Source organism: Elephas maximus, chromosome 21, assembly GCF_024166365.1.
Source record: "Elephas maximus indicus isolate mEleMax1 chromosome 21, mEleMax1 primary haplotype, whole genome shotgun sequence".
NCBI lineage: Eukaryota > Metazoa > Chordata > Mammalia > Proboscidea > Elephantidae > Elephas > Elephas maximus.
Genome location: NC_064839.1, coordinates 50,552,314 through 50,572,715, shown reverse-complemented (window position 1 = coordinate 50,572,715; position 20,402 = coordinate 50,552,314). Strand labels below are relative to the sequence as shown.

The 20,402-nt window shown below is 47.8% G+C and overlaps 1 protein-coding gene across 2 annotated transcripts; it reads right to left on the bottom strand.

Annotated features, from left to right (window-relative positions):
• Window positions 1-6,339: 6,339 nt before the first annotated feature.
• KLHL36 (kelch like family member 36) lies at window positions 6,340-17,197 on the bottom strand. 2 transcript variants are annotated; one of them, XM_049864523.1, is made up of 6 exons: window positions 17,071-17,197; window positions 16,595-16,702; window positions 14,320-14,398; window positions 9,738-10,811; window positions 8,088-8,245; window positions 6,340-7,054 (listed from the first exon to the last, which is right to left on the bottom strand). In XM_049864523.1, the coding sequence occupies exons 3-6, from the start codon at window positions 14,380-14,382 to the stop codon at window positions 6,499-6,501; spliced, it is 1,851 nt and encodes a 616-aa protein (XP_049720480.1). In that variant the 5' UTR covers window positions 14,383-14,398; window positions 16,595-16,702; window positions 17,071-17,197; the 3' UTR covers window positions 6,340-6,498. The 2 variants fall into 2 exon arrangements, with proteins under 2 accessions (XP_049720480.1, XP_049720479.1); XM_049864522.1 differs by lacking the exons at window positions 14,320-14,398; window positions 16,595-16,702; window positions 17,071-17,197 and adding an exon at window positions 11,962-12,654.
• Between the last annotated feature and the right edge of the window lie 3,205 nt (window positions 17,198-20,402).

The window sequence follows — 20,402 nt, the reverse complement described above, 5'->3', positions numbered from 1 at the left end:
GATCTAGACCCCTGGGGTGGCCCTCACCGGGGAGCACAGGCCTGGATGAGACTACGAAGGCTGGGCGGTCCCGGGCCCCGAGGGCGGCCACACCGAGCCCTGCTGCCCCAAGAACACCCTCCCCACGGGGCTGACGCAGGGGCACCAATTCTTGGATGTGCCTCCATCAGGAGATGCATCTCTGTCCCCCTCCCGTGGACCTGCTGAGCTTTGTGACTGCCTTGATGGACAGACGCAGCAAATGGACCCTGGTGGGCTGGACTGGAAAGGGCCCTGTGGCTATCCTGCTCATTTTGGAGTCCCAAAGGAAGGAACAAAATCTGTCTTGGACGAAGTACAACCAGAATGCTTATTAGTAGCAAGGATGGTGAGACTTCATCTCACATGCTTTGGACGTGTTATTAGGAGGGATCAGGCCCTGGAGAAAGATACCATGTTTGCTAGAGGGTCAGCGAATAAGAGGAAGACCCTCAACCAGATGGACTGACACAGTGACTGCAACAATGGGCTCAAGCATAGCAACAATGTAAGGATGGTACAGGACTGGGCAGTGTTTCCTTCTGTTGTACATAGGGTCGCTATGAGTCAGAACCAACCGGATGACACCTAATAACAACATATCTGGATATCCATTCTGGGAACCTGTGGCTGCCATGTAAGAAGTCTAGGTAAGGCACCATGTGGAGACTAGAGCAAGAGGGAGGAGAAGATGGAGAAGGAAAAGAAAGAAGAGAGGAAAGAGACAGGCTGAGAAAGGAGAGAGGCCTCAGCCCTCTGAGCCTTCTCCCTGAGGCTCAGGCTTGCAGGGAGCCTTCGGATGGTTCCAGCCCCAGCCACCACCTGACTGTGACCGTGGGAGAGACCCAGGGTCTGTACCCACTCAGCCCTCAGCTTTGTGAGCAAAGTAAGCGATTACTGTTTTAAGCCACTGTTTTGGGGGTGGTTTGTTACTCAGCAACAGACAACCAATGCATCTTCCTAGCTTGCCTTTCCTCCTTGTGTCATCCCAGCCTCCTGGGATCACTTCCCACATAAACGCTTTGCCCAAGTCCTTGTCTAAGAGAGACCACCCCAAAACAAGCACTGACAGACAGGTGACCTTGGGTAAAGCAATGAACGAACCCAAGTTTTGAATGGTCATCTGTGATTCTAAGATTCTTCTGAGGTTTACTTAACGCAAAGAGTCCAGGTGAAGAATTTAGCACCACAGCCTGTATTTGGTTTGGGGCAGCTCTCTTGCTCAGAGGTAAATTCTAATCAAGTCTCCAGGGATGATGGACTGGGCAGGTGCCTCCCTCCACCCTCCCGATGCTGAACTGCTTAAGATACTTGGGAAAAGGTGCACTCTTGAGACTGCAGGGAGTCTGCTGGCTGGCTTGCAAAACCCCAGCAAGGCAGGGGAGCGATCCTCCTGTTAGGCCCTAAGGGAACTAAAGCTGATTCTGTTCCTACAGAAATGTTATCGCATTGCTAGTCATAAGCTATGTTTCCCTTGATTTCTACTTTTTTTTTTTTTTCTAATCACATTTCCTTCAATTGATACAAGTTTAAGCAGATAGTTTCATTTTGGGTCATGGGTACTGCAATCCAGGATCTGAATGAAATTCCTGGCAAAATACAGTAATTAGAAGCACAATGAAAGCAGAACCAGAATGTCCCAGCCTCCCACAACACTAAAATGCAGTCTGGTTAATTTCCAAATTATATTTGGGCTCAACATGCAAAGGGTTTCTTTTTCATATAGCCAGAGAAAATACGAATAAAGATCATTACAATAATTACACAAGACTCAGAATGTTAATTATAAAATAAACCGTAACCTAGCTTTTCTTTTAGCAGGCAAATTATTTTAATGTGTCTTAGGAATTGAATATGCTCTATGGAATTAAAAACAAAGAAAGAAAAAAGCCACGTGCAGAAAATTAATCAAAAAGAGGTAAGACAGAAAAAACTTTGCATGTCATAAAAGTACAAATACAAAAGCAACAAATTAACAAAAAAAGTTACAGATTTCAGTAACATTAGTAACCAGAACAACCCCAAAGAATTACTTTTCAGATATTTTACTAATTTTGAAAGGTGGTTGGGCCTGATGAATAACTTCAGTCAATCCAATGGACATGACTTCCTTCCACTGCAAACAAACCTGTTAAGATGGCTTCAAGTAACTTTGAAAAGGTGGAGTTGTTTTTCTAAAAGAAAATCAGCATGGAAGAGTTTATCCCCGCTACCCCTCCACCACCAAAAGTTTTACATTCATTTGACTTTTTTTAACAAAGGCAACCAAAGGACAATTTCTTGAGACCCCAAAACACCCTCAGACGCCACAAGTTCTATCTGGGTAAAAACCAAAGAAATGAACAATTTCCAAAGCCGAGGACAATGATTCTACAAAGTGCAAGGATAGTTCTTATATTTCATGTTAAGATTTCTTTAAAAGGAGAGGTGGAGGGGAATAGACTAGGACCCCAGCCACACTCCGGGGTGAGAAAGGACCCGTATGAGAAAAGTGATATATGGATCAGTCCTCAGATGTCTCTTCAACTCTGCGCACACCACTGAGGTAGGAGCTTAGTAGGAAATGCAGAACGTTGTAAGGAAGTCAAAGTGCCCTCTTGGTCTGTTGGGGGCCTAAGACAGTCTTTCTCATGGGCCACATGTGACCTTACAAAATTCAGAAGTTGTAGCAGATCATTGTCATGGAGAAGGGCAAGGTCCAAGACAGAGCCACATGGGGCAAGATCCTGCCGCTGACCACAGGACGTTTGTTGCCAAGGACAAACCCAATGGAATAGGGAGGGGGTGAGGTGGAAAACCCCAGCAGGCAATCTACAAAACAGTTATTAGCAAATTTTATCAAAAAGTATCAAAACATTTCAAAAAACTCTAAAAACTGCCAGGCTTGGCAGATGCTTGGGTCAGGATCTCCAAGTGCCTGCAGAGCTGCCCGATGCCATGCCACAGGGGTTTGTCCTGCTCATCCCTCTGGGGAGACCCAGGATGTCCAGACCACCACTGTAGCTGCCTGTCCAGTTTTGGGACAGTGGTCTGAGATTCTAGCCAAAGCTCAGAGAGCCACAAGACCCCTGAGATGCCGCTTGGGCTGGTGCCAGCCAAGCCTCATGCCATGGAGGACCAGGGTGGGGGTGGGGGTGGGTGTGGAGGGCTTTCCACTTCCCACATTGCTGCGAACCACCAAAAGGTCACTCTGGGCTTCGGGGCTGGGGTGCTTTGAATCATGAGGTTCATTCACCTGAAGTCCCCAAGTGTGCCCCTTTGGCATTTGGGCTCCCACCCAAAACTGAGCACTCCTTAGGGTTGGCTTCTGGGATCTCTGCTAAGTCACCCTCAGGTCACCTTATCATTTGGGGCGGGGGGGGCATTCAGAGCATAAAGACACACATGTGGTTCCTAGTCAGAACCAGTTTCACTAGGTCCCCCCGGGAGTCTTACTAAAATCACAGAAGGTTAAAAATACTGACTTAACGATAAAGTACAAATAAATTGATCAGACAACATCCATGTATTTTAAACAACAGAAAGACTACTATAAGTAAAAAGGTTCTTCAGCTTTTCTACTCCGCTTCCCTTCCTTTCCGTCTATTATATACATTTATGTCTCAAGCAAACCAAGTTCCAAACTTGGCTAGGGTAAACCCCAAACCTATAACTAAAATGAAGTTAAAACTCCACTCCTTTAAAAACGAAGAAAATAAAAATCTGAAATAAAAGCCCATCATGCTTATTGTGAAAGATCAGAAGTGATCCAAGTGTTCTCGAAGTGCACGCTGACCAGCTTGGAGCACTGACTGTTTAACAACATATGAAAACAGCAACGTTTTGCTGTTTTCATCTCAAAAAGGCAGCCCACACAAACCCAAGTCTCCATTTCTATGGCTTGAAACTACACTATCATGATTCTGCAGTTTAAATGGCCACCTGCATAAACTACATCCCCAAACTCTGCCCCTTCAAGTTAAAAACCACTTCATCATTCATTAGACTACACAGGAGATCGAATTTCCATCTTTTAAAACCCGAGTAACAAACACCTGGCATAGATAATCACCACCCCGCCCTCCTGTGCTCAGGTGGACAGTACTTTAGTCATGATGCTCCTTCACGCCTTTCTACTGACCCTACCAGGTCCAAAAGCCTTTCTCGGCACACTGCAGCCATCACAATTATTTGAAGTTGGTCCATAAGATGGAATTTATCATCCTTGCCTTTACAGGAAAGCTCTCAACCTCAGTAATATCAGATTCTATGCCCATGTAAGTTACAAACAGCCTTAAAAGTGTCAGGAGAGACATCACAAAAAAAGATAGAGAACACAGTACGTAACCCAGAGGCACAGGATAATCAGAACAGAGGTGGGCATGGCACTCTTATCCTGGGACAAGTCCCGGTGGGTTAAAAAAAAAAAAAAGCTTGCTAACACTAACAACACAGGCCCATCCTGCCCCTGACACCACCCATGGCGTCTTGCTCTGTGCTCTTCCCAACCTGCCCCTAGACTGTGGGTGGCAGCGGCCCGTTTGGGAGTCCATACCACATAGGCCACAGTCTGCTGAAGGGTCTTCAAGTAAGAAAACTTTTCCTAAGATGGGGTGGGTGCAAGCTATCCCAAAGTTGGTAGAAGTTCTGCAAAACGTGTTTCCTGGAGGTCTGGGACTAGGTATGAGGCAAAAAAAAAAAAGGATTTCATGCTTTAAAAACTTTGGAAATGCTGGGTTCATGGGAGGTGAACAGTTCATGCAGGACTTCTGAGCCATTAATACACTTAGGTGTTGTGGAGCTCCAAGAGGAGTTCATAGTTGGTGTGTTTTGCAGAACCTCATCAGTTTGTAAACCTCCAGGGATTTCCATATGCAAGTAACTAGCTACATAGGCAGACTACTCAACCAACTAGCAATAGAGGGCTGTAACAGTGGGTATCGAAGCTTTCAATCCCCAAGTCCTCTCGGCTCTCCTGGTTACTAGAAACAGACCAGTGTAAATCACAGTAAACCCTGAAGGGAAAGGAAAGAAAATGTGGCAAAGAATTTTGAAAAAATGGAAGTAACTTAACTGAGATTATTCTTATTCTAATATCACTCTTACCAAATCTTAACATTTTCCCACGTTTGCCAAAGTAGAGATTATTAATGCCCTCCCTGGTCCATGATTAAAACCTCCCTGGCATTTTGCTTACATTATACACCCGACTTCGGCTGTCATCTAAAAGCTCTCCTTAAAGGGCATACATTATTGATACCTGTTCCAGAAAGTGTCTGCAGGAACTAGTGCAGGGCAGCCCTATATCCTAAAGGCGGCACTATACATACACTAATAGTTTATATCAAAGAGTTTAACACCTGGAAGGAGCTTGGAAATGATGGTCATCTAACCCTGTCACCTGCTAAATGAAGAAACAGACCAAGACCTGTTAAATGTATTTGCCCAGCAAAACAGAAACTTAGTAGCAGACGACTGGGACGAGGATCTGTCACTTGAGTTGGTGGGGAGACACCACAGTCTTCTTGGGGACCAGTGCTTGTTCATCTGTGTGGGAGCTTTCCACCGCTCCTCAGCGCTGGAGGCACAGACAACAATGACAGATTCTACGAAGCTCACTTTTTCTTTCCTGAGAAACAGATGTAGATTTTGGGAGCTCAGCACGCCAGTGATACAAGAAACAGTAAGTTCAGGAAAAAAACAACAAAAAAGCACAAATTACAGAGTAATGCTTATAAAGAGCTTCATGCCTTTCCCCTTTCGTCCTGGATTCCCTAAGCCTTTGAGAACTCAAGAAGACGACTGGCCAGGGACTGGGATTATTCGGAAACAAGTCACCTGACAGGGAAATCCCAGTGCGCGCACCTCCCTAGCAAGAAGTCCCCAGTCCTCCCCTGACTGTCCAGCAAGCTGCGTGACCCTCAGTCACTCATGCAACCCCTGAGGGTCTCTGTGCCCTCATTTATAAAACAAACATACTTGACCTTGACAGTGACTCCCACATGGGGACGATGCTCATCACTCCAGGAACTGGTTAAAATACAGTTTCCACCTCCTACTCCTGGCAGCTTGGGAACTGGCAATTCTGAGTGGGAGCCCAGGAATCTGTATTTTTAAAAAGGCTCAGCCAGGTTTGCAGAGGCTTTAACTAGATGGTCTGAAATGTCCCTCTGAGGGCCTGAGTTTTACTGTGAAAATCTCTGTGTAACCCCTGCCCTGACTCCCCCTGGGGGGAACAGTTAGGGGGCCTTAGAGGACTGGTAATCTGAGAGGAACCCTGCACAGAGGGAAGGGCATAGCTACTGCCTGGGCCCAGGTGTAATTATTCAGCAAGATAATATGCAAAGTTCTATATAATATTTAATTGGTTGCTGTGAGATCATAGAAAGACCAAGAATCAAAAAAGTAAAAAAACATAATATTTCTAGGACTCTAAGGAGCTGTTGCTGGTCGGCAGAGATGCTGTAGGAGTCAGAGGTGGGCGCAAGGTCCTGGCAGGGCTCATTGGCCCTGGTCTTGGTGCCTCTTGCTCTTGCCCTTCTTCTTCTTGTCCTCCAGCCGCGGCTTCAGGGCACAGACACAGGCGGATACGCCAGCAATGGCCTTGGGCAGGTCGGGGCCCTTGCTCCACTTATTCTTCTCACGGTCATACACCTGCACCGTCTTGGAGAAGGCGGTGCTCTCCCAGCTGTAGCCGCCCAGGATGTAGATGCAGCCTTGCCACACGGCCACACCCGACTCGCTGTTGGCATGCAGCAGGGGCGCCACGCGGGTCCACTGGTTGCATTGGGGGCTGTAGGCCTCGACGCCCAGCACATCGAAGCGCTCCATGGACTCGATGTTGTCGTCACTGCCTCCGATGGAGTAGATGCTGTCGCCTAGGCTGCACATGCTGTGCCAGCCGCGTGCCGTGGTCATGGGCCGCCGCTCCTCCCACACATCCATCCGGTGGTCATAGCACAGCAGGTTCTTGCGGTAGGGGCCAATCTGGTAGTCATGCCCCCCCGAGATGTACACGAAGTCTTTGTAGATGGTGCCCGCGTGGCCATATGTGAACCTGCGGGGAGATGGGCAGATACACAGAGGGGGCTCAGTTTTGTACCCGGTTTAATCTCCGCAAGCCTGGGCCTCAGTATTCTCCTCTGCAAAATGGGGATGACCAGCCCTCCTGGGGGTGGTGTGGACTTGATGAGACAATGTGCAGAACAGGCGAGTGCTGGGCCCAGTGCCACAAAAACCATTTACAGATGGTTGGCATCATTGGACAAGGAGTGGCTGAGAAGGGTGGGTAAGTGGCAGGCTCTGCAGAGAGACCTCTAGGGCTCACATCCCAGCTCTGCCCCCTCTGCTAAGGCCCTCCTACTCTCTGAATCCCCACTTCCCCATATGAACTCACTAAACCAGTTGCCACAGAGTCGATTCTGACTTACAACAACCCTATAGGACAGAGCAGATCTGCTCTGTGGGGTTTCCAAAGCTGTATGTACTCTTTGAGGAAGCACACAGCCACATCTTTCTCCTGTGGAGCAGCTGGTGGGTTTGAACTGCCAACCTTTTGGTTAGCAGCCATGTACTTAACCACTGCATCACTAGGGCTCCTCCATTAGCTCACTACCTAAACTCAATCGATACTCACTCCCTGACGCTCAGGAACTGAACAGATTCACTTATGGAGGGATGCTTGTTCTAGCAGCGAGCTGACTTGCACTAAAAACAAACAAACCCAAACTAGTTGCTGTCGACTCAACTATGACTCCTGGAAACCCCACATGTATGAGAGTAGAACTGTGCTCCACAGAGTTTTCAATCGTTGATTTTTCCAAAGTAGATCACCAGACTTTTCTTCCCAGGCGCCTTTGGGTCAGTTCAAACTGACAACCTATCAGTTAGTAGTAAAGCACTTAACCGTTTGCGCCACCCAGAGGCTTGCACACGGACAGTCTAAAACCAGAGCCCAGACTCCTTTCTACCATGCCCCTCTGCCTCTCATGTTCTACCTCCTATTATTTACAAGCCAGGAGAACAAAGTAGCCAGAAAGGGAGGTGGACTGAACTGTAACCCATAAAAATCCTTAAAAATCCCCAGTCACCTTGGCAAGCCAGCCACATAGGACCAGGAGTCAGTCCTGGGACTGTAAGTCTCTACTGAAGAGAGAGCTCCGTTTTCATTCCGGCCACCAACAGCCACCAGCATGTCTTCGATGGAGGCAAGGTAGAAATCCACCCGGCGCTGGTTCATGGAGGCCACCTGTAGGGGCGAGACACCTGTACCTTCCCTTCCCCAAACCCAGAACAGCGTCAACATCTAGCACTGCGTTACCCAAATGTACTCTAAGGAACACGGAGCCCAGGAAGGTGTTAACAGTGGCCAAGTGAATCTGGGCGAAAGGAATTCAACTTGAGTAAGGAGGGGTTCTTTATGCAGGGCTTCTTAGAGGCCCCCGAGGGTACAATCATGAGTCCCCAAAAGGGGGATGGAGAATATATTTCTCCAAACTTGTTTGGTCCCATGGGCTACCTTGTGGACTAGAATTGTGCAGAACACATGGTTCAGAACTGCTGATTTAGTGGTCTCCTAAAATAAAAATTCATCTTTCCCTTCTTCCCCACTCATCAGATAATTTTTTAATCATTGCTGTTTGCTAGCCATGTTAACAGAGCAGAAGAGCAGTGCTCAATAGGAGATTAAAAAGTAGAAGTACCAACTTTTTTCTTAGTAATCCCAGCAGAATACACAAATGAACATGGTCCTGCAGGAGACCATACAACGAGGCTACCACTGCTGAAACGTTTTTGAAGGCAGACTCCAGGGCTGGAAGCACATTCCTACCTCATCTTTCTAGTGGCAAGAGTTAGATCTTGGAAGGTGGTACAGCTCTTTGAGAATAAAACCAAAAGGTCACCTGGAGTCTGCTCTGAGTTTTGAGCTCAAGAAATCAGAGTTAAGTAAAAACACTGAGGTGTGAGTATAAAGAATGAGACATATTTTTGTGGGTGGTGGTCTGGAGGGGCATTCAGGGGAGAAAGAGAACATACCCCACTGACCCTAGAAGGTCAATGCCCCCACACCCATCTTCCAGAAAGGTAAGCTGAAATTAAGAGAAGTGTAAACACCCCCAAGCTATGATTTGGCCAGGTTGGGAAGGGAACTCAGACCTGACTCCCAGGCCCATGCTCTTCCCATAATTAGGCTGTTGTACAGCCCAAAATTGTACCTTCATGTGAGCCTTTGTGGCCTCCTAGAACTAGTGCCAAAGCTTTAAAAAAAAAAAAAATAGCTCCATAGAGACTCGGAGACCAGGGAACATTGTTGGAACTATGAGTCAAATCTCTGGACTTACGCTACCCAATATGGCAGCCACTAGTGTCAGATGGCTGTTAGAATCAAATGTAAACTAATGAATTAAAATTAAATAAAATGGAAAATTCAGGGCCTCAGTCACACTAACTACGTTTCAAGAGCTCAACAGCCACACACGTCTGGTGGCTACCGTGTCAGACGGCACAGACATACAGCATTCTCATCAGTGCAGGAAGTTCTACTAGGCAGCGCTGACCCTTCAGAAGGTGGTTAGCACTCACATTCCTCAACCAGAGCGTGGACCCTTAACTTTATTGTCACACCTTGTTTGGAAGCAGGACAGTGGGCAAGGCCAGAGAAGGAGGGGGGAAGTCAAGGTTAGGTTAAGGAAATCAACAGAGTCCTCAAGAGTAAAGAAATAATCTGGCTTTAATCTCACCTTGATCCACTGTTTACAGCGGGGGTCATACCTATAAAGAAGATTGGACGCTGCATCCCCTCCGTTGTCCCGTGAGAAGCTGCCACCAGCGATGAAGATGAACCCCCCCAGCACGGCAACACAGTGGTGGCTCCGCCGGGCCGGCAGCGGCGTCTCCTTGACCCACTGCTCACTCTGGGCATCCAGGTAGCAGGTGTCGTCGCTGAGCTCCAGACACCGTTCGGAGACCTCGCCGCCCACGAAGAGCAGGCGCTCCTCATTGGTGCGCAGCGCCGTGCGCTTGGTCTGCATGACGGGCTGGGCGGCCAGGCTGTTGTGGTAGCGCACTGCCTCCTCGATGAAGCCCTCACAGTTGGCCTCCTTGGGCAGCAGGGAGCACACAGCTGGCTTGACGCGGTGTAGTAGGTCATTCTTGGGGATGAGCGGGAAGTGGATGTTCTCCAGCACCTGGTAGGCGTGGGCCTCGCGCTCCGGCTGCTGCGTGAGCCACTGCAGGGCGGCCTGCAGCAGGTCATGCTCACACTCCCGCTGCACCTGGCTGCTGCTCAGGTAGACACACAGCTTCTGCATGGACACATTCTGCAGGAAGTCAGGTGTGAAGGATAGAGTACCAAAGTGGCTCAGGATGAAGCCATCGATGAAGGCATCGAGCCGCTTGAGGCTGTAGATGGAGGCCAGCTCCTGGAGGTAGAGGTAGTTGTCCTCGCTCACCTCTTGCTCCAGGTACTCGCAGCAGAAGTCCACCACTGTCCAGATCTGCAGAAGGTGGGCTGTCTCCAGGATGTAGTCGATGTTACCACCATCCAGCGCCAGCTCGCCGCTGTAGAGGAAGTCCACCACGGCCTTGAGCCCGATGTAGGAGGCGCCGATCAGCTCCACCTCCTTTTGGAAGGCCTCCCTCATGCCAATGGTGAACATGGAGTTGAAGTAGTCGCTGCATACAGCCAGCAGGTTGCGGTGGGCCGGCACGCGCTGCTCATCTGCCACCAGGATGATGTCACAGAAGAGGCCGCGGAGACGCTGCTCATTAAGACGTTGCAGTACTGTGGTTGAGTGGTCGGCCCAGTGATATACCTGTGGCAGACAGTGGACATCAGGCCCCGGTTCCACCTGCCCTCCCATGGCCTATAGGGTCCTGAGAGCCACCTGGGGGATCATGCCCAACATTTTAAATAAAGTGGGATGAAAGAGAGCAGGGCGTCAGATATCAGTGCATTGTGGGAAATCAGGGTGTTTCTGTATGTGTTTTCCTACCTTCTTTCTCCTTTCCTTCCTTCTTCTCTCCCTCCCTCTCTTTCTTTCTTAATGTGGGTCATGAGCAAATAGGTTTGAAAAATGCTGACCCATCAGGACACTGAAGTTGCTCAGGGTGGCCTCTAAAACCAGGTACCATCTGCATTTGAATCCCCATTATGTCATTTACTAGCTGTGATCATGTACCAATGGGGGGACTTGACCCTCCAACCTTTCAGTTAGCAACTGAGCGTGTTAACTGTCTGCAGCATCCAGGAACTCCACACATGGTATCTCTGTTTATTCTGTTTACACACAGGCAGCCATGCTGGCCTAGTTTTGGACTCTAATTAAACAGGAATGATTCCGGACTCTGACAGATACTGGCTTGTCGACAGGCCCCTCTCAGGTGTGGATTAAAGGAAGGAAATGAGAAAGTACTAGAATAGCAGGCTATGGATTAACAGTAAAGGCTGAGTGTCTCGAGAGAAGCAAGTGAGGGACCACTAGGTGGTCTGCCCACCCCAGGACCCCTGGTTGTCTCTTATCCCATGGTAGTCCCCTGGAACTGCCACACTTAGATGGAAGTACACATGACCTCAGGCTTTGGTGTTAAAAGGGAAACAGCCCCAGGGTTGGGGACTGAGTGAAGTGCTGGACAACAGCTGCTGAGGGGGACCATCTGTTCCAGCGAGCTTGGTCAGGGGAAGAGGGTAGCCACTGTTTCTAAAACTGTGTCTCCATACTAAGCAGGGAAGCTTCTTTACCTGTGTCTCGACTAAAACCCACTTCTGATATTTTAGTGTAGCCACAGAGACAACAATTTCAAACAAACAAACAAACATGATTTCCCAGTTTTAAAGGGACATCAGTAATGGTGTGTCAGCATTTCATATAATTTAGAAGCTCTGACCCCCACATTAAAGGAGCCCTGGTGGCACAGTGTTTCAGCACTTGGCTGCTAACCAAAAGGTCAGCAGTTCGAACCTACCAGCCACTCGATGGGAGAAAGATGTGGCAGCCAGCTTCTGTAAAGATTACGGCCTTGGAAACTCATGGGGCAATTCTACTCTGTCCTACAGGGTCACTGTAAGTCAGAATTGACACAACACAGTCAGTTTGGTTTTCTGGAACCCCCACATTCCTGATGGCATTAGACCCCATTCATTCCTGTACTTCTTCATTTAGTGCCTAAATTAATTGCAGGCAGAGTGGGTGAAGAAAGACAAGTACTCAGGGACTAACACCGAAGGGAATGCAGTGGGTTTAATGTCATCCGTATTATTTATTAAAAAAGAACTTAGTGCTAAAATAGATCAATGTGTTCTGGAGTAGATAAACGATCAGGGTAGTCATACAATGAAGACTCCATAGCGTTGAGGACAATCACTGCTACACACAATGGCATGGGCGAGTCTCCCAAGCATAGTGTTGAGTGAAATAAGCCAGACACAGAAGAACACCTACCCTTCGATGCCATTTAAAGCAGGCAAAGTGACAGAAGTCAGAAGAGTGGTTATCTTGAGTTTAGGGACTGGAAGGGGGTAAGAGGGGCCCCTGGGGGTTGGTGATGTTCAGCCTTTTTATCTGGGTGCTGGCTACATGGGTGAGTTTAATTCTCTAAAAATTTGAGGGTTCACTTATGATTGGGTACTTGTTTATACAAAAAGTTAGAAATATAAATACAATCAACCAAGGAATAAAGAACCCCATTTCTAAAGGCCTAGATTCACAAAGAAACAAACTCAGAATCTGACTTGCGGGACAAAGACTTCTAATGCTATCAAACTTAGAAAGCTACACTGTCTTCACAGCCAAGCTCCAGAACAAAGCCCCTTTGAGAGGCCGCAAGACCTTTCTGGGTTTTCACAGTAGATAAAGCCCAGCTTGGCAACAGTCTTCTCAGTAAACTCAAATGGGAACAGGAAACTGTTTCTTAGGAGAATCAACCTCTCTTGAAAGAGACACCCCATTTTTTTTAAATGCACATCTGTAGAACCTCTCTCTCTCTCTCTCTTTTTTTTATTACAAATCTACAGGATGCTTATAACTCCCCTTATGTAAAGCAATGTTTCTCAATCACCTTTTTCATTATAACTAGCCTAAAGAGCTTTTACGGAGCCTTTGTATTTTTTCCTACTAGCTCCCACGAAATGTTAATGCCACGGTAGATACACTGTGTGTCTGCTTATGTGCTGTATGTATAGCTATGTTTTACACATAAAAAGAGTAGCTTTTTTTTTTCTGCATCTCCCAAGAATTAATTTTCACTCCCTTGGGGGCAGTTATCACTCCCGTTGAGAATGCATGATCTACGGTAACCATGGAGTCCCTGGATGGTCCAAACAGTTAACACATTCAGTTGCTAAATGAAAGGCTGGAGGTTTGAGTCCACCCAGAGGTGCCTCAGAAGAAAGGCCTGGCAATCCACTTCTGAAAAATCAGCCATTGAAAACCTTATGGAACACAGTTCTACCCTGACACACGTGGGGTCACCATGAGCCAGAATCAGTCCGATGGCAACTGGTTTCATTGGTTTAAGGCAATATATAATTTAAGCTCTAGAAAAGGGCACTTTTAAAGAAAGGGGGCACTGTTAATATTTATAGCAGGAAGACAGGTGTAAATGGGGACTGTCCGCCAAATCAATCCCCCACCCTTTATCTATGGCAGCTGCGGGGAAGAGGTTGTTTGCAACCACCTGGGGAGCATGCTGAGATACAGATTCCCAGGCCCCACTCTTAGACTTTAATTTAGCAGGCTTTTTTTTAGGGTGAAGCCTGGCATATATATTTCTAAGTAGATGCCCTCCGCCACAGGGTACTTCTAATGCAGACACTGGTTGATAGTCTGACCCTGCGGAACCCACTCGTATTCACTCCTAGGGTCCCAGAGAGTCAGGACCAGGGAAGGGTACTCTGGGCCCTTAACATGCAGGCATACAACATGTCTCCACTCTGAGGTGGAAGGCTTGGCAGCTGGGGTTCTCAATGGACATGTCCTTGGAGTCTGAGTCCCCAAGTGGGGATGGACAATTCTGTGAACTCTTACTCTGTCCCATCTACCTTCTAGGGTGGATGGGACAGAAAATGGAGCAAAGTGGCTGGAACACCATTCTGAAAAATGAAAGTGACGTCTAAGCAAAGTGTCTGTAAAGTCGCCTACACTTGTAGCCTCCTCTGATTTGATGACTTCTTCTGCTCCTTAACCATTTCTACCTCTACTTAGTGTTAAGGGGATTAACAACAACCCAACAAAAAAATCGACCCGTCAGTTAAAAATGAGTGAATCAGAAAAAAGTCACCCTCCTTCAGCAATTTCCACAGGTGGTAAGCAATGACTCACAGACCTTTGAAGATTCACTGATCTTGTACGGCCGAGACACTCGCGTCTGCCTGCTTCCCTCCATCATGAATGAGATCGCAGCCCTACAGAAAGAATAGGGTTTCTGAGCGCACTGTAATAACTCCTGGTCATTCACAAACTGTAGGGCAAGCAAAATCAAAAACAGTTACACGGAGGAAAGAGAGAAAGAAGCAGTGAAGTAGAAAGAACTCATGCACACTTTGAGTTGGAAAAATCAGGTTGTTAGAAGATTTAACGAGTGATCCTTTATCATCTAAAACCTGAACAATGTCAGTCTTTTAGCCCATGTTCTATAAACACCTACCAGTTAATGCTTGATCTCACCTAGACTTTGTAGGTAGATCAAGGTTATAATGATACTAATTATCATTTTGGAGCCCAGTCTACGACCCTGGAACCAAGCAAAAGGACTTATATGCGTTTAACCCCCACAACACCTTGGCCAGACTGATGTCACTCATCCCATGTTACAGATAAGGGTATTGACCTCAAGGTTGCATAGCTAGTATGTGGCTGAGAATCAAACCCACCACCTGCCCAACTTCAAAGCCCAGGCCCTCACCATGATGCTCTGCTGAAGACGGCACAGTCTTTGAGAGCATTGTACTTTAGAAATATGATGAAGTGAAGGACGTGATGCAGTGATGAGTAACACGTCTACAGTGTGTTCTAGACACAAGCACTGTCCTGAGTGCTTTTATATGTATTCACTCATTTAATCCCCACAACAACCCCATGAAGCAAATACTGTTATTATCCTCATTTCACAGAGCAGGAAATGATGGTAATGAGGTGAAGTGATGTAGCCAGTATTACACAGCTAGTAAGTGCCAAGACCAGGATTCCAAGCCAAGGAAGCATCCATGCTCTAAACCCCTAGACTCCACCACCTGGCTATAAAAAAAAAAAGCCTGGGATTAGAAAACCTATGCTGAGGCCTATGCCCTGCCTTGAACGTCCAGTATGAACTCGAGCAAGCCTGCTAACCTCTCTGTACTTCACGGTCAAGTCTACAGAACGTGCTGGTGCACCATATGACGCTAAGGTTTCTTCCAGCTTTGAAAGCCAAGCAACTCACTAATACACAGAGCCAGGCTTTGGGGGGCCTTGGGGATTGACAGGGGCACAAAGAAGGACTAAGTCAGCAATATGGGCACAAGTCACATACTGGGATCAAGGGTTTAAGTGGGATTTTTTTTTTTCTGCTTAGTTCATGTGACCAGTCTTTGATTTGCCACCTATGGAACAAATCACCTTTGCTAACAAACAACAATATGACAAGAAGTCAACACTGTCCCGAGATAATTGGGGGCACACGGAGTTCCAGCGTTCCCAAGGGAGGTATGAATGCGGCACAGTCCATCCTGTCTTACTCCCTGGGGGAAGGAAGGACAACTAGATTTCTTTTGACAAACTAGTAACTTTGTGACAACGACAAGCTGTAACCACCCCTGTCCTTCCTGACTGCCCCTAGACTGCTGGGACTCTCAGAGATGGACCAAACCCAAAACCAAACCCATTGCCCTTGAGTCGATTTCAACTCACAGTGACCATATGGCACAGGGCAGAACTGCCCCACAGGGTTGCCAAAGCTATGAATCTTTAAGGAAGCAGGATGCCATATCTTTCTCCCATGGAGTGGCCATTGGGTTCTAACCCTCAACCTTTCTGTCAGCAGCTGAGCACTTAACCACTGTGACACTGGGAACCAGCATTCCTGCAGTGCCAGCTGCATGTCCCCAACCTTCCCATTGCAGCTTCGCCAAGATGCTCTGAGACAGGCACCATCACCACTGCCATGCCAAGAACACCCAGGCTCAGGCCGCTGAGGGTCTCCCCTGAGGTCACACAGCAGAAAGCAACAGCCCCTCCCCCAAGGGCCCCAGGCAGCCAGTCATGGCTCTGTTGTGCCCTCACAGGCTTGTTCTTTTCTAGGCCAAGATTACTAGAGAGTTTCCCTGCTGGTAGAGAATCCAGTCTTTTGTCTCCTGGCTCAGGGTTGATTTCTACCTGAGTGTAGGTGTCAGGTGCTCCTACCCTTTTTGGAAGCAGGTGAGGAGGTCAAGGCCATCCACATGCACAGGGAGGATTCCCAGTTGTGTTTCAAAGGTCTTTTGATAAACATGGGAACCAGGGCGATGTGTGGGACGAAGGATCCCAGGGGAGTTTCCTCCCCGATTTTCTACCCTGAACCTGCCCGACCTCAGCGCTTGGGAAAGAACGCTGTTGGCACCGGCATGACGTCCGTCAGCACTCACCAGTCAGTCTCGCCGGCAGGCTCTCCGGGAATACCGCTGTCGCCCGCTCGGACACCGCACCCCTGGCGGAACTGCAGGCACAACGGCCGCCGGGCAGGCTCGAGCCGGCTGCGAGGGGCGGAGGGAGGCGGAGTTAGGGCGCGTCGGGCCCGGAGCCCGCAGCGGGACGCGGGGAGTCACCTGCGGGTGCCGCCGAGGCCGCCGTGCAGGCCGCACCTGTCTCACCTGCGGGGGCGGCGGCGTTCCCCCACCTCCTGTGGCGGCCGGGCCGCGGCGCCCCCGTGCACCCCCATCACCCCGCCTGCCCGTTCGCACCCACCCAGCTTACAGGGGCGTGGGGGTGGGGATCCCGCAGCTCGGAGGGGCGGGGACCTTCCCTCTCCAGGCCCCCGCCCCGGCCCCTCGACGGCGCGCGCGGCCCGGCCGGGTCCCGGGGCTGGCTGGCCGGGTAGGGGGGTGCGCGCGCGGAGACCAACCTGGGAGTGCACTAGGGGCGCAGCGCGGCGACCCCCGGCGGCGGGCCGGGGCGGCGGGGGCTGTGGGGCTCCACCGCCGGAGCCCCCCGGCCGGCCAGCTGCGCAGCCATGGCTCCGCGGAAGTACGAGGCCGAGGGCGGAGGCGGCGGCCAATGGCGGCGGCCGCGAGGGGTGGGCTCAGCGGCGCAAGGCGGGGCTTGCGCCCGGGGCGCGCGGGACCTGCCCGGCGCGCTAAAGCCACCTCGGCCCGCCCCCGCCCCGGGGACACCCGCGACCCCGGCACTCCGCTCGCCACCCCTGCACCGAGATGCCATGTGGGTGTCGCTGCCTGTCCCAGGCGCTGGGGACGCAGCGTGCACAGGACAGACCCGGCCCTCGTGGAACAGACATGCTGGCCCTGAGCGAGGAAAAGGGGCGTCGGGAGGCCAGGGTCGCGCCCTCACCTCCTTACTGTCTTTGCGCGGACGTCCCCTGTCAGCCCTGTTCGTATAAGGTCACAGCCCCTTCTCTCTTCACCGTCCTTCCAAGTTCCTCTTTAGCTCTTATTACCTTCAGATACCCAAAAATAACAATTTTCTTTTTCCTGTTGTTTATTGTCCTCCCCTCTCCCCACCCCCCCCCCCCGCCCGCCTCATGGCTAGAAGGCAAGAGTTATTTCCTAGTTTTATTCCTAGTTTTGCCTCCAGGGCCTGGCACACAGTAGATGTCAAATGAATAATGAATGAATTTAACCATCATCGACTAAGCTATCCATTGCCAAACTTCTTATCTCATGCTCCAGCATCCGTGAGCACTGGAAACATCACGCTGAGTGAAAGAAGCCTGACACAAAGGACCAGCACCTAGTATATGATTTTTTTTAATTTTATAATATGATTATTGATATGATTATGTTTTGTTTTATAATGTATTACTTCTTCTCTGTGTAAAGCATTATGTGTATTGGACAGATTATTTTTTCTAGCTATAGTTAAAGAGGAAACCCTGGTGGAGTAGTAGCTACGGCTGCTAACCAAAGGGTTGGCAGTTCAAATCCGCCAGGCGCTCCTTGGAAACTCTAATGCGCAGTTCTACTCTGTCCTGTAGGGTAACTAGGAGTCGGAATCGACGACTCGATGGCGCTGGGTTTGGTGTTTGGTTTATAGTTAAAGATATATTAACCCATTGCTGTTGAGTTAGTTGATTGCAACTCATAATTAAAAGTATATATGTATACCCATTCCCGTGGAGTCAATTCCGACTCATATATGTGCACATACATGTTGTTGTGTGCCTCCAGTCGATTCCGTCATAATGACCCTATAGGACAGAGTAGAACGGCCCTGTAGGGTTTCCTAGGCTGTAGTCTTTTTTTCTTTTCTTTCTTTTTTTAACTCTTTTCTAGTTCTTGTTCTCTTTTTTGTGCTGGCTTCCCCAGTATTGTGCACTATCCTACCCTTCATCACAGTCACTACCCATCTATTGTCTATTTAGTATTTTTCCATCCCCACCCTTCCCCTCCCTTGTAACCATCAAAGATTGTTTCTTTTTGTGTGTAAACCTTTCAATGAGTTTTTATAGTAGTGGTCTCATACAATATTTGTCCTTTTGTAGTTGACTTATTTCACTCAGCATAATGCCCTCCAGATTCATCCATGTCCTGCGATGTGTCACAGATTTGTCATTGTTCTTTATCATTGCATATGTACCATAGTTAGTTTATCCATTCATCTGTTGATGGACATCTAGGGTGTTCCCATCTTTTTGCTATTGTGAACAATGCTGCAGTGAACATGGGTGTGCCTATGTCTATTCCTGTGACTTCTCCTATTTCTCTAGGATATATTCCTAGGAGTAGGATTGCTGGATCATATGGTTTTTCTGTTCCTGGCTTTCTAAGGAAGCACCATACTCTTTTCCAAAGTGGATGTGCCATTTTGCATTCTCACCAGCAGTGCATAAGAGTTCCCATCTCCTTACAGCCTCTCCGGCATTTATTGCTTTCTGTTTTTTTGATTCATTCCAGTAATGCTGGGATGAGAAGGTATCTCATTGTAGTTTTGATTTGCATTTCTCTAATGGCTAGTGATCTCAAGCATTTCCTTATGTGTCCGTTAGCGGCTCGAATGTCTTCTTTGGTGAACTGTCTGTTCATTTTCTTCGCTCCTTTTTTTAATTGAATTATTTGTCTTTTTGTGGTTGAGGTGTTGAATTTTCCTGTAGATTTTAAACATTAGACCTTTGTCAGATTTGTCATAGCCAAATTTTTTTTCCCAGTCTCTAGGTTCTCTTTTTACTCTTTTGGTGAAGTCTTTTAATGAGCCTAAGTGTTTAATTTTTAGAAGATCCCTGTTATCTAGCTTCTGCAGTTTGTGTGTTGTTAGTTATGGTTTGTATCCTGTGAATGCTGTGTATTAGGGCCTCTAACGTTGATCTATTTTTTCTTCTATGGTCTTTATAGTTTTTGGTTTTATATTTAGGTCTTTGATGCGTTCTGAATTAGTTTTTGTATGTGGTGTGAGGTATGGGTCTTGTTTCATTTTTTTTGTAGACGGACATCTAGTTTTGCCAGCACCGTTTGTTAAAAAGACTGTCTTTCCCCATTTGATGGACTTTGGGCCCTTGCTGAAGATCAGGTGACCATAGGTGAATGGATTTACATCTGGGTTCTCAATTCTATTCCATTGGTCAGTGTATCAGCATTTTACAAGTACCAGGCTGTTTTGACTACCATAGCTGTATAGTAGGTTCTGAGGTCAGGTAGTGCAAGTCCTCCTACTTTATTTTTCTTTAATAGTGCTTCACTTATCCAGGGCCTCTTCCCTTTCCATAAAAGTTAACGATTAGTTTTTCCATCTCTTTAAAGGATGCTGTTGGTATTTGGATCCAGATTACATTGTACTTGTAGTTTGCTTTGAGTAGAACTGACATTTACACAGTGTTGAGTCTACCTATCCATGAGCATGGTATGTTTTTCCATTTATGTAGGTCTCTTTTGGTTTCTTACAGTAGTATTTTGAGTTTTCTTTGTATAGGTGTTTTACATCCCTGGTTAGATTTATTCCCAAGTATTTTTTTTTTTTTTAGGGGCTATTATGAATGGTATTGTTTTCCTGATTTCCTTTTCATTATTCTCTGTATTGGAGTATAGGAATGCAACTGATTTTTGTATGTTTACCTTATATCCTGCCCTTCTGCTGAATCTATTAGTTCCAGTAGTTTTCTCATGGAGTCTTCTGGGTTTTCTATGTATAGTATCATTCGCTGCCGAAAATCATCTGCAAATAGGAACAGTTTTACTTCTTCCTTGCCAATTTGGATGCCATTTATTTCTTTTTCTTGCTTATTGCTCT

What these genes read in the sequence shown, in the direction of transcription:
- KLHL36 (XM_049864522.1), bottom strand. Translation starts at nt 12,027, where the DNA reads ATGAGTTTCCAAGGCCGTAATCTTTACAGAAGCTGGCTGCCACATCTT. An exon ending in TTTCTCCCATCGAGTGGCTG is followed by an intron (nt 10,812 to 11,961) that starts GTAGGTTCGAAC and finishes TGTCTGCCACAG; the next exon opens with GTATATCACTGGGCCGACCA. An exon ending in TATGTGGCTGGCTTGCCAAG is followed by an intron (nt 7,055 to 8,087) that starts GTGACTGGGGAT and finishes ATCTCCCCGCAG; the next exon opens with GTTCACATATGGCCACGCGG.